Source organism: Hippoglossus hippoglossus, chromosome 16, assembly GCF_009819705.1.
Source record: "Hippoglossus hippoglossus isolate fHipHip1 chromosome 16, fHipHip1.pri, whole genome shotgun sequence".
Taxonomy (NCBI): domain Eukaryota; kingdom Metazoa; phylum Chordata; class Actinopteri; order Pleuronectiformes; family Pleuronectidae; genus Hippoglossus; species Hippoglossus hippoglossus.
Window position 1 is genome coordinate 17,638,776 of NC_047166.1, and position 25,386 is coordinate 17,664,161.

The 25,386-nt window shown below is 42.2% G+C and overlaps 1 protein-coding gene and 1 long non-coding RNA gene across 4 annotated transcripts in view; one reads left to right on the forward strand and one right to left on the reverse strand.

Annotated features, from left to right (window-relative positions):
• Positions 1–13,727, reverse strand: part of LOC117776653 (RNA-binding motif, single-stranded-interacting protein 3-like) — a 125,499-nt gene extending 111,772 nt beyond the window's left edge. The window contains exon 1 of one of the 2 annotated variants that reach the window (XM_034610783.1): positions 12,439–13,727. In XM_034610783.1, the coding sequence (XP_034466674.1) occupies positions 12,439–12,513 (75 nt within the window). In that variant the 5' untranslated portion in view covers positions 12,514–13,727. The remainder of the gene's footprint in view (positions 1–12,438) is intronic. The other variant, XM_034610784.1, reaches the window with a different exon arrangement.
• Positions 13,411–24,902, forward strand: LOC117776655. 2 transcript variants are annotated; one of them, XR_004616474.1, is made up of 4 exons: positions 13,411–13,533; positions 21,417–21,485; positions 22,965–23,348; positions 23,495–24,902. It is a non-coding gene; the product is annotated as an uncharacterized LOC117776655 (long non-coding RNA). The 2 variants fall into 2 exon arrangements; XR_004616473.1 differs by having other exon boundaries at positions 22,965–24,902.
• Positions 24,903–25,386: the final 484 nt, after the last annotated feature.

Here is a 25,386-nt window from a genome sequence, read left to right on the forward strand (position 1 = left end):
CAATCTCTCTATCTCTCGCTCTCTCTCTCTCACACACACACACACACACACACACACACACACACACACACACACACACACACACACACACACACACACACACAGAGGGAAATATAAACAGCTTACTTTCAAGTATCATTAGTGACCATTCACTTTGGATGTGCTCCCTGCAATCAGCAACAGCCTATATTTGGACTGCCCTAAACACGCATGCCTGTGCCCACACACACACACTCACACGTACACACACACACAACACACACAGTTATGCAGACAGCTCTGATAAAAGCATGAGGGCTACAAAAAGTAATTTGACTGGGGCCCAACAAAAAGGAGTGTTTTCACAGGATAATCCCCGGCTGGGACTGCAGGGGATCTGTGTGTGTGAGAGTGTGTGTGTATGTGTGTGTGTGTGTGTGTGTGTGTGTGTGTGTGTGTGTGTGTGTGTGTGTGTGTTTGTACGCGTGCGTTGGTGTGTGTGTGTACCATAACCCTGGAGAGTGGGTGTCTATGTTTGTGTGTTTGGACTTGTGCAATTTGTGTGGGATCATGCTGAGTGGGGAGGGTTGTATTCAGGATTTCATTAGCAGGGAATAGGAGATGTTTGGACTGGTCAGCCACCTCTGGCTCGGGGACAAGAGTGTGTCTGTAACCCAGCTAAACTGTCTGTAAGGGCAAACACTGAGGCAGTTTTATAGAGTTTAACTGTGTTGCTTTATATATTCCCCTGAGACTGTGAAAGGAAGAGTGCAGAGGTTGAGCTCCAGAGTTTGTTCACACTTGGAGCTGTCCTACTGTGAGACACTGGAGCATCGAGAAACTGCGAGAGCTCCAGTTCAATGTGTTCCTTGGTTTGGGAAATTTCACTTCTTAGGAATGCATCATTCTTTTCTAAAGAAACTGTTCATTCTCCATAATTTTTTGCTATTAGTCACTAATACTAATGCAAGCATGTGGTAACATGCCAATGACAACAAATTATAGAAATAATAGAAAACAGTTTAGCAACTACATTCAGTTTTCAACTACATTGGCCCAAAGTAGTATCGATACCAAGGCAGTAGAGGTATCGGTTAGGTAAGGTAAGCGCCCCTTTGTCTAGATTTACCACACCCTTCAACTACATTCAGTTTTCAACTACATTGGCCCAAAGTAGTATCGATACCAAGGCAGTAGAGGTATCGGTTAGGTAAGGTAAGCGCCCCTTTGTCCAGATTTACCACACCCTTCAACTACATTTCGAGGAAATCGTTTAATCCTGCTAACTAAAAAACTAATTTACAAAGGGAGGGGAGTCAAAACATAACTTCCTTGGCTCATACTTCATTGAGATGCAAAATACACAATATCAAGCACACAGAATATTGATCTTCTATTGTTTGACATCCTGTTCTCAGTGTTTACATGTCAAAGTGGAAATATACTGGAATCATGATTCTCTGCTTTAGAGCTGAGCTGAAATAATCACTGTCTGCACTGGCACTGAAGGAGATTCCTACACATGGAGCCATTTAGCCCATGAAGTAGTTTGAGTGGTTTAAAGGGATAGATCACCAAAAAATTTAAAATTCACTAGATATTAGGTATGAGCAAATATTCACTTTCCGGTGAACTATCCCTTTAAGGTTTCTGCATTTGGTGCTCATGTGTGGAACCTTTTGTTTTAAAGTTTTTGCACATTTAATCTTTGCATTATAGATCTTTGCACTTTGTCCGCACTGTGTGTTTGGCTCTAGCACACACAAATAAATGTGCTTTAAAAAAACACACAAACACACACATGCTTTAAGTCCTGACATCCTGCAGTTATTTGGCCCAGAAAAGACTTTGGTGCGAGATCCCTGCAAATACTAGGATCTCATTTTGTGGGCTTTAACTTTGATGGGCGCTTTAAGGTTTACCATATGTGAAAGCAAAGTAAATATGTGCGAAAAACAGGGATGCAATGATGAGCTCTGTGTTATCTCGACAGGTGCAGCACAACTCTTACCCTATGAGCTGCAGCTGGATTTATAGTTGACATAAAAGTCTAACAGGACTATACTGCTGCTGATAACTATATTGTGAGTTTTGACTTACTGCTCATTGCCACATTTTACACGTTGACAGCTGTCACAACATGGATGTGTTCATTACTAGATGGATGTGTAATTAAAGATGTATGCTTTCATTATATTCTTTGCATTCGCAGTGTTTGCATTCTTTTACCTTGTGAAGCACGCTACGCTGGAAAAGTCCACTTTGTTTCATTAATACATACGAGACTGTGATAGAAACGAGCGATCGAGGCGAGCAGAAGGTTTGCAGTGGAAATGGCTTCGCAAGATGCATGCTCCTGAAAAGGAGAAGTTACCGGAGCCTTTTTTTTCCAAACCCAGTTCTTGACATGGTATGTTTTTGTTTTGTTTGTGGAGCTCTGCCAAAGCATCAGCTCCTGTAAACTCTCTGACCCTATATAGTCATCACCTCCACCAAGGAGGTTATGTCTTCACCCGTTTGTTTGTTTATTTGTTTGATTGTCAGCAGGATTACGCAAAAACTACGGAACAGATTTCCTTGAAATGGTGGAAGGATGGGACATGGGCCAAAAACTAGCCCATTACATTTTGGCAGACAAAGGGGCTGATAAAGGAATTTTTCATCACTTTCTAAGAGATAACATGGCTTTCTTTTTTACATTTTTACCAGTTTGCCAGAGAGTAGAAGCCGACATGGATCTTCACCAAATTGCATTTCATATGCCTGTGACTACTGCCAACGTGTAGCTGAGATAATCTGGATTCATTTGGTTGGTCTTTTTCTCAACCTGTCATTCTTCAATGGAGCTGTCATGATCTGCATTGTTTTGTTGGCTTAGCTATAAGGCCTAGGCAGAGGTATGCACTCTACTGCATGCCATTCTAGTTTTTATATTAATTATTTGTACAGCATATCTATTTCAATTAACAGTAATTTTGTTAAGATATTCTGAATAGGGACAAAGAAATGCTCACAAATGCCAAAGAGACCATAATGTATGTGTGAAATGTACAGTAGATACAGACTTGAAGTCAGACCTGTGTTTACTAAGGAGAGTGGAAGAAAACCTTTAGGGCTTTGTGTCCCCAAATCCACAAGTGATTACAGCTAGTTGAAAGAAACTCTTTCATTGAATGTAGCAAAAGTTAACCAGCTGAGTCATTTTCTCCTCTGAAATGTCAGACTCTCTTTGCTAAGGGTATCACAGCCCTTTCACTTTCTCCTCTTTCCACAAATGGCTGCATTCATCAGGTCCATTTCTTTGGATGAGTGTTGAAAAATTCTTCTGTGAAATGTAAGGTAACTGAAGTATCTGAAGAAATGAGGGTAAAAGACGGAATTAGTGGAATGACTGAAAGATCACGGGTCGATTCAATCTAACTGCACGAAAGGGATTGAGGGGTGGAATTTTACTTTAACGTGCCTCTCATGCTCTGCCATGAGACAAAAATAGATAAAGTAACAAATACAAGGAGGCGAGCACGAGTGAGAAAGTAATAGAAAGAGAAGAGAGAGGGGAGAGAGAGAGAGAGGGGAAGCAACAGCTAAGTAGTATAAGGAACAACATGGAGGAAAATCCCCTAGGCCATTCTTTCAATTATCTCTGAGGTCCCTGATGGAGGGATCATCCGCCCAACAACGCACAAAAACCCTCACACCTCACCCCGTCCCAGTCTCACCAGGGAGTTCACACAGGGAATAAAGAAGGAGAAACGTGCAGACCAAAAAGCCAACATCAATAGTAACAATGACATCATGCATTTAATGCCCAACATCAGAATCAGAATCAGAATCAGAATTATTTTTATTGCCAAGTATGCAAATGACGGTCATCTGTTGTAAATGAATATGCTTTAATTTTATAAACATATTTGATCTGTGAACACAAAGTGTTGTAATCTTTTCCCTTGTTAAGCAAATAAAATGTCAGTTTTATAGATTTTATTTTCTTTATTATACTTTTATAAGACCCTGAATATAAAAAGAAGTAATGAAAACTAATGAACAGAAGCGCATAACAAACGATGGACTAATTACATTTATTCTGCATAAATAAACAGCTGTTTATAATAAACTACGTATGTGATGCTATTGAGTGGGCTTAATTTAAAAATATGATTTTAATAATTTTAATCAAGAAAAAACATAGGCATCTCAATTACAAATACTGGATCCATGTGTGTGTAATTTAAAGAGGGAGCTATTGAAATTGTCAGTATATGTGACAGCATGAACTGAAGGTGTAATGAGTAAAGAACAATATCGGCTCATCTGTGGTGCACTGGGCGAACCATGTACCATGGCCGCTTTCTGTGTTAACAGCTTGACATGACGATATCATGGGTCATTGGGTTTGATGTAAAAGGACCCTCCCCCCACACACACACACACACACAGGAAACATGCAGATACCGATTACTGAAATGAACATTGACTAGAATAACAACACATCTCAAAACCTATGAACATCTTTGTTCATAGATTTGTCTTGTTAGCAGAGAGATGAGAAAATGTAAAGATCAATAATGAGAAAAGAGGACATTTTGAATGAGTGAGTACAGAGTAAAACACTGTAAACTACAGGTTGACTATAATTACAGTTGCATTGCTAGTGAACCTCCAAAATGCAATAAAAATACTACATTTGGACGAAAAGGTAGATGAGGAGATATAATAATAATAATCAGAATTATCCTTTGAGAAGCCAAACTGTCTTTGTGTGGTTCATGTGGTGACGGAATAATCCTAAAAATCTGTTTCCAACCGGAAATATTACGTGAACGCCTTCTTAAATTAGACCAACAACGCAAAAAGCTGCCGATCATTTTGGTTCACGAGTTGCTGATGTCATCACTTATATATATTTTTTTGTTTACAGCGTCCATGTCTTTTCCACATTCCGACTTAAAAGCACACAAACACAACAAAGGTGGTACAACGACGTCTCGACTCGGGATACAGAACCCATTTTTACTAGGTCTTTGCTACAGGCAAATGAGGAGCAACTTCTGAAACAGAAACAATGAGAAACAAAGTGTTATAATCATTGTTTAACAATCACACATTCTTTAATGCAATGTGTGTCCAGTCATTTAGTGTAAAAGAAAAAGTGGTATTACACTGCTGGGCCACAAGGACACAGAAAAAATATATGATGCCCGAATCGATCAAATCAATCTCTTGGACCTTTTAGCTTGAATATCAAGTACATGTAATTAAATATCAACATTTCTGAAACTGTATTCAACTGTCAACCTTGGAACATTGTCTGAACATTTTGTAGTTTCTGTATCTTTGAAGACCATAGAAGATATAGATAGTGGTAATTAAGAAATGTTGACAGATTCTGCTTCTTTCTCCAGAAACTAGATCAGCCTCACAGCCAGGGGGCTTGCCCTCTGCGCTGAATTACACGCACACACACACACACACACACACACACACACACACACACACACACACACACACACACACACACACACACACACACACACACACACACACACACACAGTCCAAATAGCTAACAGCGAGAGGTTGTGCTCCTTGTCTTTCTCTTTTCATTCCACCAATAAAGTCTTGGTCAGGCACTTAGCACAACGTTTTAAAAGCTGCCACACTGAGCCTTAGATCTCAGAGCTGTGACATCAGTGTGAGCCTTGGGCACCTTTCAAGCCCAAAGCGTTTCACTCGTGGCCTCATGGAGGTAAATATAGCCTCAAACATGATTTGTCAAAACATCTGCGTTCTTACTGGAATCATGTTTGCTGCCAGAAAATATTAGATAATTGGACATTCGATCAGGAAGTGTTGGGGACTATCGGAGCCCTCAGCAATTTCCGTGGTGTAGCTGTTTGAGGCAGAGGGCTCTGACAGGAGCTTTTAAGAGGCAGAGAATCCATTAGACAAGGGTCGCTACAAAGTGGCCAACTATTAAAAATGCAGCAGCACCATTATTCCCTGACCCAGCCAACAACTCTGTCTTCCTCACTGCATCACTCTTTATTTCCCTTTGGATCGCTATCTCTTTTTTTCCCTTCGTCTTTGCAGCCATCTGCTCTCTTTTAAAAATATATATATATATCACACTACTCTCCTTCGTATCCCTTTTTTTTCAACTATCCTCCTTTCTCTCTCCCTCCTCCACATATTTTTCTATTAGAAAACTGGCAGGGGTGAGCCTCTCTCACCCCTCCGTGCATGCGCTGACCTGCTGAAGCTCTTTTCACTCCTATGCAACAGCAGTGAGGCACTGGTCAGCGTCTGCTACTGTACTGGGACGAGAATAGAACAGCCCACAGAGAATAATAAATGGACATATATGGGCGGTTAGGAGAGTCCCTTTTAAGCAGTAAAATCTACCCATGCCCGGCAAACTGAACAGATGGTTGGAGAGAGGAAGAAAGAGCCCAGAACACAGTGGGAGAGAGGCAGGAAAAGAGGCAGAGCAAAAGCAGGGAGAGGGCTGGGTATGGGGCATTAGAAGAAGGCAACATAAGGCACCTCGCTATTCTCTAGACTGGCATACGATGCTATCAAGAGCAGAGCAGAGACCCAAACAGAGGAATAGGGGTCTTAAAGAACAAGCACACGAGAACACTGTGGCTTGTAAAAGGGAGGCAGATGTGCGAGGAGAAACAGGGCACGAAGACAATGCATGTTGGGCTATAACGCCTATAACCTCTGTTTACATTTCACGCTACACACACACTATTCAGTTACGCGTGAGTGTGATGTGTGCTGCATTATTTATGGACACTGTTTGTGCTCAGGTGAAGTACTTTATGTTTGACAGGAGGAGGAATAGAAGCTTGGAAGGAAACACGAACGTGAGGATGGAAAAAAAAGACGAGTGTATGTGTAAATTAATGTTATGTGTGTGTGTGTGTCTCACCCCCTGTTTTCACGATATTTACTCATCACAGCAAAGCTAACCGCTGACCACATTGATTTAGTGCGAAATAGAGAGTAATTGAATGTGAAAACTCATTTTTGACGAAATGGAATATTCTATTTAGATGTCCGGGCGTGTCCGCATGTGTCATTACTTTGATATCAACTGAATGCTGTTTCTCATTACCCTAATTAAAGCTCCTCGTGTGCCGCTGAGCATATTAGCACACTGATCTGCAGCGAAACTACGGATCGGCTGGTTGATGATGTGTCTTTTTTTCCCCCCCTCAGCCTCTCTCTCATCTCGCTCTTAATGATTATTATCAAAGATTCACATCCTCAGTCAATCATCATCAGGGGCTTAAAAGACATATCTTTAAAAAAAAAAGACTTGAATAGCTTGTACTACATTCAGAGGCGCTCCATGTAGGCCTACATGAATGAAAGTTTACATATATGTATAGAGGCATAAAATCATGTGCATGTGAGTCAAAATTGAGAAAATGTTCAGGTTTTTGAGATGAGAAGAGTGTGAGATGGAGTAAAAAGGTATCACACACGTGTAACTATTAAACTAAATTAAACTAAACAACCAATGCATTCCTGTTTGGAATGGGATGTTTGCTTGGCCTGTGGTAATGCTGGTTGCAGCTCTTTCTGAGACTGATCGCAGTAAATGAATGAGTAAGCACCTGCTGAAGGATTCAGTTCACAGAACCCTGAAGCTGCACCACCGCTGCTGCACAAAGAGCTGTTCACCTGTTTCATCAGTTGTCGTTGCCAGTGCTGTGAACACTTGACGAGAGCCACTGCTACAGAGCACTGGTTGTCTGTTTATCCAAAGTTTATTATTATTGATTATGTCACGTGTCCACATCGGACCAAATACGTTACTGCACTTCCTTGGGTCAGTGAAGATAAGTTTGAAGCCAATAAGATGAACAGTTCTTGAGATAAATGAGCCACAGACTGACAACGATTTCTGGAGTTATTAGATAAAAGATAATAACATCAATTCATGTGTGGTACAAGGGAGTAATTCGATGCAAGGTCAAACCTAAATATTAAAATATGTGATTTTTCCACTTTATAAAAAGGCAGATTTTGTTGTTACTGCTGTGAAATTTGCTTTGATGAAACATTTGCCCCCAAAATCGCAGGATAAAAGTCACAAGCACAGCAACAATCACAAGCTTTGATCATTTTGTTTTGCACTTTGATTTGGTCCAGTTAGAGTTTAAACCGATGTTTGTTTCCTGCAAAAAGTAAGAAGATGAGTAAATCATGGCCTCTGAGCAACACAACAGGCATGAACAATATGCCAGCTGAAACCAGCTCAGAGGGGCAATTAAGAAAATCGTAAACATTGATTTTACTCGAGGAGGATGGATTTGAGCTGAGGCTTATCCCTGTAGCTATACCTGCTGGTTAAATTTTAACAAATCACACAGAGAACGCAACAATGCAGATGAGCGTTCGTATTAAACCTCCACCCGATCCCCTCGAACCCTCTTTACATCCATGATAAAGAGCTCACATAAGAGGGCATACTGTCCCCCCCTGACCCCTGCTAATGCACATTAACTGTACCTATGGCCCATTATGGAGGCACAGCAAGAGCAATGCTCTGTTTAATAGCCTCACATATACTCGTGTCATCTGCCTAAGTATTGTTAGTTTAAGCTCGTCATTTCATAACGGCCTTTATGTAAAGCTGGTGCATGTGTGCATGACTGTGTCTGTTTAAAGACTGCTAATGTACGGCAGTGATGGCAGCACACACACACACACACACACACACACACACACACACACACACACACACACACACACACACACACACACACACACACACACACACACACAACTGATTTTCACAGGAGAGCCTCAACTCTGACTCGACTCTGCACAATAAACACAACCACAAATTCTGCCTGAAAAACATCTACACACCTACGTTCACACCCACAAACATTTACACACAACTGCATGTGCACCTACACATGCACTCACACACATATTTTTGTCATATTTGAAGTCAGAGATCAGCACAAGTAGATCAAACACGAGGTTGTTGTAAATGTCCATATAGATGTATAACAGAGGGCCTCGAACACTCACAAATACACAAGCACGTGCACACACAAAGACACACATACACACACACACTTTTCTTCTGGGACCCAGAGAGCTTTAATGACAGCAAGCTGCAATGAGAAGGGGTCATGCAGGAGAGTCAGTGTTCAGAGGCCACACACACACACACACACACACACACACACACACACACACACACACACACACACACACACACTCACATTACCTCAACCAGCAGGATACTCATCTGCACTCATACACACAAAAGAGAGCAGATAAATTCAGTGCACGCTCGCACATGCATTGATGGACAAAGTTAAAGGCTCATACACATTAACAGATACATAGCTGACATACAGATGCAGGTTTTTTTAATATATAGATGGATATGGGAACACACAACCACACACACACACACACACACACACACACACACACACACACACACACACACACACACCCACACACACTCACACACAGAGCCGAGAGGGAACACTGGGGAAGGTAGGATCCAATTTGATTTGACCTTGACAGCACAGAGGTAGAGAGAGATGGAGGGAGGGCTAGATGGAGTGTAAGGAATGAAGTGAGGGTCTGGGCCAGATGCCTGTTGCAGATACTTGAGAGAAATGAGATGACCTTTAACTGATGGAGATAAATCATAGGACAAGAGACAGAAGTGTGACACAGGGACATCTGTAAGCATAAAAGAACTCGACATGTGCATGAAATGCTGATGTTAATCTTACATATATGTGCATGAACATTTATTGTGTGATAAACCCTTAAATCATAAATTTTGTTAGTTGCGCATGCATCAGAGTCAAAGCAGACACAAACTTCTGCTTCTTCATTGCTACAATATGGGGAACCTTTTAAATAAAGAAAAAAATATATTTTAAGTATAAATCTGCAGTGTTAATACAAAATAAATAATGAAAATGCTGCCAGCAACACTGGCTGTCAAACAAATTTTAAGCATACTGCGTCTAAAGAATAAAATGTATCAAGAAGATAAATTTGCTGTGCTGTCGTTTTAATTCATCATTGAAAGGGAAGAAAATCTAATAAACTTTTAAAAAATAACTTTTGCCAAGACAATTACCATAAGTCTTTGAATTTGCTTTTAGGAAAAGGAAACTTAGAGGCACCACAGTTTATATTATCAAGTGCAAGACATGCATTTACTCTCACAGATTAGCAAACCAAAAGGCGTGCTTATCGCAGCAGACGCAGTTTATTACAACCAAATTGCAGATGTGCGTTAACAAACAGTTCCCAGCTTCTGTTTGTTCGTCTTGGAGCACATTCCTAAAAACATCAGGCAGCCCCCAGATGTGGATGTGTGCAGTTCTGAGATCAGCAGATAAGTGGGTAATGTCGACAAGCTGCACAAACAATCTGAACATGACATCTGCAAATGAATCACGCAGCTAATTGGAAATATTAATTTTTATTTTCTAAACCAAATCTGAAAAGCTTCAGTAATAAATGTGTTTACGCCAACTGGATATTTCCACTTTTGCACAATAACAGACTTTAGTCAGTGACCGAGCTCCATTACTTTGATGAGTATCTCCAGATAAAATTCCAGACCTCTCGCTGTTTTACTTCATAGTAAATAAACTGCATTTATGTAGCGCTTATCCAGTATTTTGCACTACGAGTCACGAGTCACAATCAGCCATTCACACAAACTCAGTGCTTTTACTTCTATGTGTATATATATATATATATATATACTTCACTGACGCATTCCCATCACAAACAGCCATCAGGGGCAATTTAGGGTTCAGTGTCTTGCCCAAGGGCACTCTGACACGGATTGTAGGAGCGGAGGATCCAACCTTCCCACAAGAGGACAATCTCTTTCTACCTCTGCAGCCGCCTCACCCTCACCACTGCTCCGTCTCCCCCCCCCCCCCCCCCCCCCCCCGTCTCTCACATGTGCAGCAATCGTCGTAAAGTGACATTATCCCCCAACTTGCGGTGGCGGGGTATGTGTCATGAAAAGTTAACAAGCAGTGAAAACATCTTCAATACAGAACCATTTTTAGCAGGGAAATGAAAGCAGACCCAACATCCACTAGTAATCGTTTCTTTGTTCTCTTTGCGGGGCATCGGTAACAGCTTCTTTCAACATGACAAATTGGATATCGTAACACGTTTAATAGTGATTGTCTTTTAAATGTTATTTTTAGAACATTCTGTCTTTTTTAGTCAGTGGTTTCGAAATCACAAGAGATATTTATACTTGGGTTTGTGCTCTATTGCTGTTATATCCTTCTAACACTGTCTTATTTTAACTGATTGTATTGTACCAGATGGGGCCATTCCTCTGTGCGTATTACTAAATAACTCAAATTGGCCTCTATGGGAAATCATCATGCAGTCTGATGCTCAAGGTTTAACATTTTAGAGTAGAGCGATCATTCTTTTACCTGCTCTTCCCACACCGAGTCCGCCCGATAGCGTGATCTCTCTATTCTCGCAGCATCCCACTCCTACCCTTTTATCTGTGCTTCTCCCTCCATCTCTCTCTTTTGCCAACTGACATGCACACATTTACGAAATATTCAAGCAAACCTGCCAAACCTTCACATTTACTATCACACAAAAAAACAACAACAAATGAATCACGGCAAACAAAGAGAATGACAGGCCGGGTGATACAACGCAGGAGCGATTGATCAGGCCTCTGTAATCCATTTTCCTCTTGGTGGCAGAGGACTCAGACGGGAGAAAAATCTTGTGTGTGTCAATATATGAGCATCTGCGGGTACATGCTATGTGTGAGTAAGTATTGGACTGAAACAGACAGAACAAAGACCAAAAACTGGGCTCAGGCTTCTTGGTAATCAGAGACGTATATCAGGTTCCATCAATCACAAACATGCTGTGACGGGCTGGGGAAGGCCGGTGAATGGAAGGCGTAAAGGGCTGGGGGTGTGGGGGTGGGCGGAAGAGCGGGAGAGGGACAAAGTCGGAGAGAAAACAAGGGCTGAGGGGAGGGTGGGCCTCATGCCCTGAACTTGAACTTGGAGCTGGTGAGGTCGGAGATAGAAGGATGGGGTCAAGCGCTCAGCCTGGATAGAAAAAGGAAACAACCCAGCTGAGTGACACCAATATCCCCCCCAGCTCAGAGACGGATACGGAAGAGGGGGGGGGGCATGGGGCCATTTAGCAAGCTGTCTTCTGAGGCAATGTCAACATCTATCTCTGCAATTGCTCAAACTGCTTCAGCATAGTACCCAGACTGTGTAAATTATGGCTGTTCTGGAACTGATAGGGAAGTAAAATTGAAGAGGGGGCAGATATAGAGAACAGTTACGAGTAAAACAGTAACGATGAAATAATATTGTGAGTTTAAACCACACAGACACTTTGAGCTTGAGGCGTAAAAAATAGGTCAACCTGGCTGACCATCTTACCTTGGTCTGGAGATAGTGGGGGTAGTAGTAGGTGTAGTGGGGGTACATTGGCTGCTGCTCCAAACGTTTTCCCATGTAGCTGGAATCCAAATGAAGGTCCTCGAGGCTGGAGATAGAAGCGTGCAGGTGGGATACGATCACTCCAAGAGGGCTTGCCTGGATCCTTTAGACGACTGTTTCCAAGAGTCAGAGGATGGAGCGGGAGGACGCTCTCTTGCTGAGGTGTGTGAAAAATGCAAAGAGGAGGGGACGGATGGAAGGAGAGATAGTACTCGGGATGTTAGTCTGTCTACTCGTCTGGGAGGTCACAGGGGAACCTCACAAAACTATCCTTCTCCTGGGTCCGGAAGAAGAGACAGGGAATCTGGAGAGGCAGCAGAAAAAAAAAGGGGTCTGGAGGCAAGATGAGAGGATAGCAGACTCGATGCAGGAAACAATAGGGGAGATTTGATAGCAGGATGGAGAGAGGGTAAAAGGAGAGGGAAGAAGAAGAAGAGGATGAGGAGGAGAAGGAAGGAAGGAATGGATGGGATTCCTTTGCCGGTTCCTTGCACTCTCCGATCTAAAAGAAATCAGACTCACTTCTTCTCTCCTGCCCTGAACATGCCCCTTCAATTTGCTTTCCAGTCTCTCCTTCTCTCTCTCGTCTTTCTCTCTCTCTCTCTCTTCCTGTGTATCCGTTTACTCTGTCTCGTTCTTCCTCTCTGTCACACACAGACACCAGACGAGACCCTGATCCCACCGGGAGCTTGGCTGAATCCTGGAGAACACACGCTGTCCTCTGCTCTGTTCTCACAAGACAGTGGAATCAGCGATGAACTCACACATGGATGGAGGAGAGGATGAGGATGAGGAGGAGGAGGAGGAGGAGGAGGAGGAGGAAAGAGGGTGGTCTGGAGCTGAAGCTGTGACTGCCTTTTTTCTCACTCTCTCTCACTCCCTCCCTCTTTTGTTAAGCTCTGGGGATAGATAGGTAGATATCGCTGGAGCCCGGCGTGGAGGATGAGCAAAAGAGAGAAAGCCTCGACAAAAAGTCCTCTTGCTCAGGAAGAAGCAGCAGCCTTATCCAGAGGAAAATCCCTTCTGATCCACAAGGTGCCTCCTCCAACTCTCTTTTCTTCTCTTCTCCTCCCCTCTGCGATCCCTCTCTTTCTTCTCCAGCTCTCTCCCTGACGGCTTGCTTCCCACTGTGCCTGGCAGCCGTCACTGAGTGTGTGTGTGTGGTATGTGTGTGACTGTGCATGTAACTGAGAGGGGAGTGTGTGTGTGGCTGTTGCCGTCTGCTCCACTGTGCGTGCTGAGGCATAGAGGGGCTCGGCTTCAGCGCAGCGACGCTCCGCCCTCCCTCTCTCTTTTCCTCGCTCTGTCTGCCTCTCTCGCCCTCTGTGTTTTTCATGGAACTATAGAACAGTGGGAGTGGTTGGTCCTGCCCTAGTTCAAGCCCTGGGGTGACTCTGTGTGTGTGTGTGCGTGTATGTGTGTGTGTGTGCATGTGTGTGTGTGTGAGAGAGAGAGACAGAGATGGGCTGTTCTTTCTGGCAGTGAGGCGGAGGTGGGGAGGGAGTGTAAAGAGCAAGAGCTGGGGTAAAGGGTGAAAGGAGGATACACGAAGAAGAATTTGGAAACAGAGAGGCCCCCCTACTGGCACTCTGTAAGGGCAGCACTGACTCGTTTTCCATGATAAAAGTCTGGTGATTCCTTAAACTGAGCACTTTATGTTCCATTTGATCGGAACTATAATACAACAATAGAATGATATCCCAAACATACACACATGCATACAGATCTGAATGACGCTCTGAAATCTGTGCCTAAACGCTTGACTGCACACCGAGATGCTCCATTCACACATGCCCAGTGAAGGGCCCAAGGGCCCAATGTGAAGTGTATGTAGCGTGGCGGTTAGGTGGCACAGTGACCCACTGACACAGTGCTGCCTGTTATGTGATGTAACCAGGTTTAAGTAGTGCTCTTACATAAGCACAGTGAGCCAGGCATGAAAAGACTGCTCTGCCCTCTGACTGCAGCTGTGTGTGTGTGGGGGGGGGGGGGGAGACAAGGGTTGGCAGACAAAGCAAGTTCACTGCAGTGGAAAAAGGGGCACGAGAACAGAATGCAAACACAGAACAGAACCTCCTCCAAGATAAGGGCTTCACTTCTCGTGGGCAATTAAAACTACTTTGCAGACCGTGATGCAAAAACACATCACCGACTTTGAGCTATTGTGCGCTCGTCTGAGGGTTTTCTGTCACTGTGCCCATGAGTGTGTATGTGTGTCTGCATTTTTTACAGCCTTCTTCTGTCAGCTTATACAATACACACTAATGATATGTTTGGCTCAGAGGTATACTTAACGACGATACATCTTTCAGTGCAGCATATAGAGGGCTGTGTAGAACGAACAGAGCAAACAGCGTAGAGTTAGGTCAGGGGCCTACAACACATTGTCTCAAAGTTCTCAAAGGGGATTTTGACAATTCTGCTTGTTCAACCACTCATCAACAAAACCATCAAACATGTTTGATCAGATTTGGATGAGGTAGAAGAAATAAGAAGCAAGAACAGAAATGAATCTGTCACCAACTCCCTCGAAAAAACAGAAAGAAGGTTCCCAGTTCGAATCCCAGTTCGGCCGGGGTCCTCTCTGTGTAGAGTACTTAATACTTGGTTACGTGAAGACTCTACTAACCGTAGGTGGGAATATGACTGTGAATTGGGATTGGCTACAGCTCCCATCAAGAGGATAAGTGGTATGGATGATGGAGAACGACAGTGTTTACATTTCACTACAAAACAACTGCGAAACTACAGATGTGTCCCCATAGTTTGCCACCGGCTTGATTGGGTTTCCAATGAATCACTAGAATTTTTTACTTACCTCTCCCCTTGTCCCCGAGCCTGGACTCCTCTCTGAGAATCACTTTTTTTCATTTTCATCTGCATTGCCTTGTTAGCTATGTGACAAATTGAGTTTGTTTATTCCGTGGACTGAGCCGAGTGTGTGGTCAGGACTGCAGACATTACATGCTGTGATTTGTACACAGTTATCATTTTATTTTTATGCATTACTAGTCAACCTATGTAATTGTCTATTTGTCTAAATATTGGTTATGTCTAATAAGGTGGTGTGCTGTTTTATTTATTTATTTTTTCTTGCTGTTAATTACTGCATTGGTCACATTTTCCCATGGGAGCAATTAAAGTTGCTCTACTCTGGATGATACGCTCTCTGATCTATTGTTGTTTGCTGTATATTTGCTGTAGTATAACCTTGAATTTTGCTGATGCAGTTCCAGTGGCTTTTACATGGATTTTAAAAGCCATCTGATGAACCTTGTAATAGAAAGTTGTATGATCATAATTACCAGTAACAGCAGCAGCAGTAGCAGCAGCAGCAGCAGCAGCAGCAGCAGCAGCAGCAGCAGACATTTTCTACCACCCAAAGGAGCGCAGACAGGAAGTTAGTCATCAGGTAAATGGCTGTTCAGCCTATATCTGATACGGGGAGTCAAAGCTGCTAATGTAAGTGGAAATCAAGAAGTGACTCAGCCAGGGCACATATCTGTAGCAGTCAGGTTGAAGCTATCAGTTGATAAGATGTTAAGACCAGCACAAACCTATTAGCATTAGTTAGTCAATACAATTAAGAGAAAATGTTATATAAGAATTTTTAAATTGAAAAAATGTAACCTGAGAAATGTATTTACTGTAATAAACTCCACCCAAACTGCTGCAAAAGTTATTAAAAATGACTGAGAGCTGAAATTGTGTTAAAATTCTGTATCACTAATAGAGTGACCAACATTATCACTTATTAGTGCTATCATGGTTTTGTCAAGTACTGAAAATGTTCAAAAAGTAGCCTACCGATAAAAAAACTGAAGCAATTTCAACAGGTTTTATATTTAAATAATATATTTATCATAAATACAAATAATAATATAGCACCAACACTGCATAAATTGTGCAACATCAACATTGAAGAAGGAAGGCTTTAGCTTGCTGAAGAAGGTTTTTTTTTTGTTTTATAATAAAAACCTCCCATGACACAGATTTAAATGAAAACATGAATAAGTAAATCAAATGTAAATGTAAGAACAATACATCCATGTGTAAACAACAACCTAACAAGCAGAGCGGAGGAGAGACAGTTGACAGCTTGCTGCGTTAAAGTCTGTTAAACAAACGACAGTGGATTCTAGCAGTTGCTCGCTGCGGCCGCAGCACGATCAGCTCATGCTGTTACAACGCCAACCTAATCACCATGGTAATAAGGGTAATTAAAGATTGAAATGGTACAACTAACCAATCAGGAGCCTTACCACAGTATACCATGAAACCTGTAACTGTTTCATAGAGGAAAGATAATCTTAAATGGCAAAAACAGAAATGGTGTGAAAACTGCTGTCAAGTAGAGGTGGTGGAAAAGTCAATCAGCTTACTACTTTACTCTATGACAACCCCATGATACACAACTTTGGTAAAGATCATAAGGGTCAGTTTCCAAGGACAATATTTAAATAATAAAAACAGTCCCTATAGATGTAGATATAATTGTACATCGTCTGTACGTTCCCCATAAGGCACTGCTTTGTGAATTACATGTTAGTCATGATCCACACTTGTCAGAGGAGTCACTGCATGAGCTCATCCTGCAGTAATTTGAAGCCTGAACTTCACAATGAAACACTTAAGCATGGTGTCGGGCCGCTGCACGAAAAAAAAATAAAACAGGCTGTATTGATTAATTTGCACTTGTGGTTCAGGAGTGAGCGTTCCTGCATCAGTCAGAAGGGTTGTATGCGCACAAAGCTTAGCAGTTTGATGGAAGATGGTTATACATTCATTCAACAGCACGAACGCGTGGAATGCCGAACGACAGAGGGATACAGGGAGATTAGGTCGCTGTGTGTGTGTGTGTGTGTGTGTGTGTGTGTGTGTGTGTGTGTGTGTGTGTGTGTGTCTGCTATATATGAGCAGCGCACCAGCCAAAGTTTTCATGAAAAATTAAGATTCTGCTGACGCCGCGGTTTGGGGAAACAAAGAGAGAGAATTGATTCCTCCAACTGCAAGGTACAGTCCTATTATGAGAGTACAATCTTTACATCTCTCCCTCTATATTCTGCCGCCACAATAAAGCTGCATAATTAGGGACAATACAGTCATAATGGTGGTAGTAAATACACACTTGCTAATTGTATTAATTTCATATCACACAGACGCCTACTGCATCTTAAGCACAAATTGAATTGTCTACTTCTTTCTAAGGACTCCTTAGAGTCTTTCTGCTGCATCTGCATGTCTTTGCAAAAAAAAAGGACGTATTTCTTGGCGGAGACGCTGTTTCCCATGTCCCGTGCTTGACAAAATACCAGACAAAAACTGACAGCTGGAGCGAAATATCAAAGTGTTGCCATTGACACTGTGGGTTCTTACAGTCCCCGGCCATCAAAGCAGTTTTCAAATGGAGAAGGAAAGGCCATGCTGTGACTCTCATGTGTTTCTCTCATCGCTGACCACCAGATGTATAACAAACACCGAGCCAGAGAAAAAAAAAGTTAAAGCCTCACGTCTTAGCTCAGATACAGCTGGGAAAACAAAAGAGGTCATAATGTTGATAGGCCTATTCTACAGGAGCTGCTCTGGTCGGTTCTCAAGGAAAACACTAGCCAGGATATCGTCGCACATGCACATACACACATACACAAACACACACTGTGGAATTTGCACACAGAAGATTTACAGTGGTAAATGGACTATTACATCCAATTGCCACACACAGCATGCGGGAACGGAGACTGCAGAGAATGTAGAATAAACTGTTTTATGTTTCTTTCATCCAGGGAATCGAATAAGAAGAATTGTGGTTTTAAACACATTAAGGAAAAAGGGACACTATCTTAGACAATTTACCATTGAGTGGGTTAAAATCTACATTACAGCCAAGATGGTTTTCATGATAGAGCGGGTAAATCAAGTGTGTTCCTGAATCTGGGAAGCTGCAGCTCAGGTAGAAGCGTCAGGTAATGCTAAGGTTGGTGTTTCAATGCCTGGCTCCTCTTGTCCATATGGCCAAGCATTGAGCCCTACTTTACTTCCAAAAAGCGCACGTGAGGGAAAAACACATTTTCATAGAAGGCCAATAGTATTGGGTTAATTCCTCCTTGTCACTCGCAAAGGACCAACATAATCTGCAAAGTGAGGGCGACAAGCATCAAACGCAGACAGACAATGGCGACCAGTGTGCTACCTTAAGCAGGAGCTTTTCTACTTCGACAGTAAATTACTAACTCACCTTCCTACCTGTGCACATTCCTGCCCATGCTCTCGCTGCGCATGACCAGAGGGTTAAGCCAGGGAGGCATACACCACTGAAGGAGAGACAATAACCAAAAGTTAGCAAATAAGTCACGGAAAAGTCGTCTTCTAGCGCAATGCACGTTCATGTGTTGTGGGGGCATAGCTTTGACTGGCCAATAGAAGGGGATGTTGCACATATTCAAAGTGTAGCCTGCTCTTGCTTTTCCAGACTTACCACCCCAAGCTTTCAGAGGAGAAAAACTCTCAATGATGAAGCGGAAAAACATTAGTTTATCAAGGTTTATCTTTGTGAATGTTGTGTGTGAAGCATATTGCTACAACAGATGTCAGCTGCGGCACTTCACAAACAATTGTTGTAATATTTCTGAATTGGATCATGTTGACACCATCTAAATACTGGCTTTTGGTTGTCTATATCTCATCCCTGAGACCTATTGCTGCACCCACACTTGCTGCCACCATTCCATTTCCGTATTCATCTTCTCTTTGTGTATACGCAAGATTAGGACATGTATAATGTTACTCTGCTATCTCATCTACGCTACTGTAAAAAAAACATCATGCTGCCATTATATTCTCAGGATTTTGTCCACAACTTGGAACTGGAAAATCATTTCCCATGACATCTTTCCTGTCTCCTACAGTTATTTTAGACAAAGCCATGGCTTAATACATGAGAACAAAGTAATCAACATAACCGCCACGTAATCAGATTTTGAAAACTAATTTCAGTAAGAGTTATTTTCCAATTTCTATATTTAAGTTCTATTAGTACTGAATTTCCCCTGGTGGAGAGCTTCCACCAGCTCGGTTCACAGTGTCTGTCTTGAGAAATATCAGATAATGAGGAGGGCGCCGCTCTATGCAACCGACAGTAAATCTCATTTTTTAATATTCAGGTCAAGAAATAACACTATCTTAGCTAATAACAGCTTCATAGCAAATAGTTCCAGTAAAAATGCTACCAGATTAGCTTGCAACCAGCGTTGCTACCTCTGCTAAATTAATAATTTTAAAACGGTACCGGTGACTTAACAGTGCCAGAACTGATGATTTTTTTCTAAACAATAAAAATCGCTTTGCTATTGCAAGGGCAAATTGGATGTTGAAATATAAACTATAAACTGTTAAAAGGTTTAATGTATACTTAACCTAAATTTACAAATATAAATAAGTGCCAAATCACATTATAGAAAAACAAACCCAACTACAATAATTTAACACTAAATAACAGTTTCAGTGATATATCAAAGTATTCCAAATAGCTCCAAATTAATTGTCTCCCTACCTTGACATGGGGTCACTCCTGTATATCGCAACGTGCCTCATCAAGTTTGCCGTGTTCCTCCCTTATTTGGAATTATTTTCAAACTACTACGAGTCCAGGTGTCAGAATCATTTCATGTGAAATCAAGCAACACTTTCAATGTCTAGCTTTCACGTTACGTGCTGCCATGCGCTGTGTTGATTGTGTTGCCACCAGACTTAAATGTAATGTAGGCAGGTGCAGTGATGTTTATGTTGCCTCTTCAAGGAAGGAAACTATGTCAGTACAAAGCTCAGGCAACAAAATGAGGCTCAGAAATCTGTGTTGTGATTCGCTCCAGTAGGTACCGGCCGTGTGGGGGGGAAGGATTCCAGTAACGAACCCTTACAGAGAGGTTTGAAGTGCGTCATTCGATGCAGCATCGACATCTTGTCACTCTTGCTCTGTGGAATGGTATTAAGAGGTAATCTCATTGCAACAATGGCCGGTTGAAACCTCTGGAAAATAGGGAGTAGCAGTACTAAAGAATTTGAAATGTGCCTCTCAGAGTTGGTAATGGACTAAAACAAAGAGAAGGTGAACACGAAGTCTCAATCAGTGACACAGGCAGACGTGACGAGGGAGAGATCAAGCTACACACTGCGAGGAACACACTCTAAACTATCTCTGTAGCCACATAACCCATATGAAAAATCACTTCAAACCAATAACCCCTTGTACAACACTGTACGCTTCATTACATGACTGAATCAAAATGGTGACAAATCACCTTAGGCCCCTTGCAAATCCCGCTCCTCCCATCCTCCTTTTCCGCTCCCCCGCCCCTCCCCTCCTTTCCCCTCCTCCTTTTCCTCTCCTCTCAACAGCAAGCCACATCACACTTTAACACAACTCATCATTTTATTAAAAAGAACCCATCAGTGGATTCATTTGAACAATTATGCAAATCGGACAGGAGATGAAGCTTTTATTAATGTTAGAGAAGTGTTGCATCAGATAGTGCTGAAGTTCATTAAGTTACCCTAGTTGGAGATGAATACACTCTGATTGGTTTGATATCACTATGGTGTGTATCACATTATCATCTCGGGCTGCGTCAGCACAAAACTCTCCATGGATCTTCTGCTCCAGCACAATAAGAGAAAGGAGAGATATTAGATTTAAAATGTGGATTAATAACCCAGAGGCCGACCTTGTTTTTGTCTTTTATTCATTACTTAGAATTGTGTCCTTTTCTGGAGGTTTATTCCTTTTTTGTTCTTACAAAAAAGTACATGAATCAACTATTTATTTTTCAGTCTCCTCAATTTCAATTTCATCCCTCGTCGTTGCAAACCTCATGTCATTCCCCCGGTCTCTCTCCTCCTTGCTCCCTCTTTCACTCCTGCAGGTACTGGGCCTGGGAGGTGGGGGACCGTGACTGACTGACTAGGGCCGACGCTTGCTGTGGCTCCGAGGGGTAATTAATTTCAGCAAACGACCGCCACGTCTGTCAGCTTTTATAAACGAGCGTTTACGCGCTATGGACAATTTAACCACTCCACTGAGCCCGCCTTGACAGAGATGAGTAGAGAGATGTGGGCGAGAGAGAGAGAGAGAGAGAGAGAGAGAGAGAGAGAGAGAGAGAGAGAGAGAGAGAGAGAGAGAGAGAGGAGGGGGGAACCGCGCTGCCAGGTGACTGATGGGAGATTTAATCAATAGAGTAAGCACATTTACTCTCATGATGCTAACCCAGCATCCATATTCATGGTGTTAATTCTCTGAACGCCTACGCTGTTGCACACCACAAAAAATTATAATGCATGAAGGATTTCACTACATCTCATCAGGCTTCATCAAAGGCCGGTATCATCACTGTTAATTATGTGGAGCATCACGGACTAAACATCATTGCGGTGCTCTATTAAAATGATTTTACTCCATATCTGAGCTTAATTTGATATATGAAATTCAGTAACTACCTTCCATTATGGTTTGGCACATACACCCCAACAACACAGTTTTCCTAATGTTACTGTCGTTGCCTAAATGTAGAAGAAGAACGCCACACGTCCTCAAAAACAATGGCTACATCAACGCAATGTTATTTTAATCATGTGTGTATTATTACAATATTTCTCTGAAATTGTGCAGTAAATTGTCTGGTTATGGAAAACTTTACTTGCGTAGATGCAAACATTGTATGGCTACACCACCTACATGAATACACCGCCTACATTTTTCCGCCCTTTACCTCAATAATGTACCCCACCAAGAAAACTGGACTCCATAGACTGTAACTGTGAGGATATGTAGGCGTGGTTGTGTTGGATCGTACACAGCTTAATCTACATCTGAAGCTGAAGCAACAATTGACACTTACATTAAATTAATCAGTGATCATTTTGATTATGAAGTAAGCATTTTTTCTCAAAATGGCTAAACTGTTTTCATTCCAGCTTCTCAATCATGGAAATGTTTCGGTGAAATTATAGTAAGTTGCATTTCGTTGGGTTCTGGAATGCTGGTACATCTAAAATTAGTTTTCTTGAATTAGGCATTGATTGACTATAACTGTTATGATCTGTTATTTGCAGCCACAAAAAGAAACAAGCCGCAGGGTAGCACCAAATTCTCAGTTTCTGTTAATTCAACCCTAGTAAATAAAATAATAAAAGTTTAATCCAAGTTTTGCAATGCTGGTGACTCAAGTAAAGTTACACACTACTGTGGAACTCATTTCATCTAACAAAACATGAAGAAACTGGCCGACACTTTCTTCAGTAGTGCGCCTTTATGCCAAAATCCCTCAGCACCTGAATCCCTGCCCTCTTTCTTTGGAATATATGCCCTGCCCTAAAAAACTGTGGTTAATAAAACAAAATCAGCTGAAGTTTTCTCGGTAACTGACTGTTATTATAACTCAACAGCATGTAACATTCCCACTTTCTCTCCTCAGAATTTCCAGAGCCCAGGGAGTGCAGAGCCACACCGCAGTCGCTCGGGAACCCGGTCAGCCGAGTTCTGTGAAAACCATCCTGTTTGCCTCTAACACTGTTGGTTTGCCAGACTATTAGCGGAGCAGCCGCGCTCTGCTTTGTTCCCCCTGCCAAAGCAAGTTACATGGCTCGCCTCGAAGTCAGTGTTTTCACAGCTAGACATACATTACGGTGTGACATGAAGCCCAGGGGTTTACAAATCTGCTGGATTATATGACAGCAGCCTTTATGGGTTTTACAGGAATGTATGACAGCAGTCTGCCTGCTTCAATTGTTGGAAGACATAACTATACTATACCACGATGTCGAACGGACAAGAGCAGCCATATGAGAAGCCTCCAGCAGTAAGTGTTTCCATAGCTACAGTGGGCTGATTGTTTACTCTGAGAATGACAGATTAAGAGAATGAGTGATTCTCTATGTATATGCTGAGCAATCATTCCTGCACTCATGTTGTGTGCCTGTACGTGTGTGTGTGTTTCCCTTCTAGATGGAGCAGCTCTTAATAAGACTGTGAGGGCACCCAGGAGCATAACCCACTGCAGCGACTTTGAAAAAGACCCCCTCGCCCCCCATTTACCTTTTCCCAATACATATGCACTTGCTGTCACACACATGCAAAGACTACACGCGCACACACACATTCAACCGGTACGCTTCGCCAAGTCAGTGTAATCAGGGCAGCGTAATGTGTTTACCTCTCTGAGGTACGAGAGTTTGATTAAGGAGCAGCCATCTGGCAGAGGAGGAAGGAGAGGAGAGGAAAGGAGAGAGAGGAGATGAGAGGAGATGAGAGGAGAGGGAAGGGAAGGAGAGGGAAGGAGAGGGAAGGAGAGGGAAGGAGAGAGGAGATAGGAGAGAGGAGAGAGGAGAGAGGAGAGAGGAGAAGAGAAGAGAGGTGAGTAGAGGATGACAGCAGTCTCTACTTTAATAAACAAAATCAACCCTTTCATTGTGATCTGTGTGCCCTCACAGACACGTCTGCACTACAATCAATCAGTAGAATTGCAGCTCAACCTCTACAACAAACTGCATGTGACATAAAATCGACCATTAACAACTGCAACATCTGCCCCATATCACCATCGCACACACATAAACCACTGGTGTCTAAAGACAACATGTAGCTGGCATTACCATATCGTCAGAGCCAAATGTCTTCACTTGGTGTGTGTTTTCTCAAGTCTGCTCATAGTATCATCTGGCTGGGAAAACAAATCAGGCCATAATATCAACAAGTATAGCAGGGTATTATCATTTGACCTTTTCTAGGACTCCGATTTAATGATAAGGGCAACTACCAACAATGACAATCAGCACACACAGTCATTTCCTTATTTTTTGCGAAATGTTGTACAAAACATCTCACAATTTCATCTTTCTTGTTTTTTTTTGCTGTAACTAATAGTGTTTGTTGTTTAAGTCAATGCATAAAGTAGAATTCATCTGCACATGTCACTGTAATTTCCTTGTACCCATGTAAATAAATGTTGCTGGGCATGATCTTTTTTGTTCAGTAGCCGATGTTGTCTAAACACTGTGTATGTTTACCTACGCTACTGTAGAATGAAGACACACATTTCAATTCAGCGCAGCACCCAGTCAACTTGTTCCTTTATTCAACTTGTAAAATGAAAACTGAACCATCAAATCAACAAATGGAAACCGAGACGGCTCGCCGTCAAAGTAAAAGTTTCGAGCGACGACAGCGCAGGCAAATCTTAACAGCGTCCAAACAACATCAGCTATGGGACAATAAGATCACATGCACCAACATTCACTTGCATCTGGACACAAAAGACAATGAAATTGGGCAATACCCGAAAAGTGATATTTTCAAGTGTACACCGTGAACAAACGCAGATGACTTATACTTTATGCATGGACCTGTTTCCTATATATAGTAAATGTATTCCAGTACAGAGCTAAAATAATCAAAATATAGTACTGAATGTAAAATATTATTAAGAGTAAGTGCTTAAAAAATGATAGTATATATACAGGATACAACCTTCCTCTCCCCTCCCTGTCGTACCTGACAGGCCTGTAGCTCGGCTCACCCTCGGCCATTATTCTACTCTATCCTTCCTGCCCCATTAAACTCAACAAGCTTAACTCAGTGGCCTTCATTCCTCACTGCGACGGTTTCTGCTTCATACACTGGTGGCTTTCAACAGATGAGGGGCAACGCGAGTGGGGGGGACAGCATCTCCCTTGTTAACACAAAATATGTCACGCATTGCCCTTGTTAACTTTAAAAGAAAAATCTGTGAAAACAATATTTTACCTTGTCCCCTGTTGATGAATATAAAGACACTGCTCACTGGGGGCTGAGGCAAGGACCGAACATCTGCAGTAAAAAGGAGCCATTAAGTTATACCG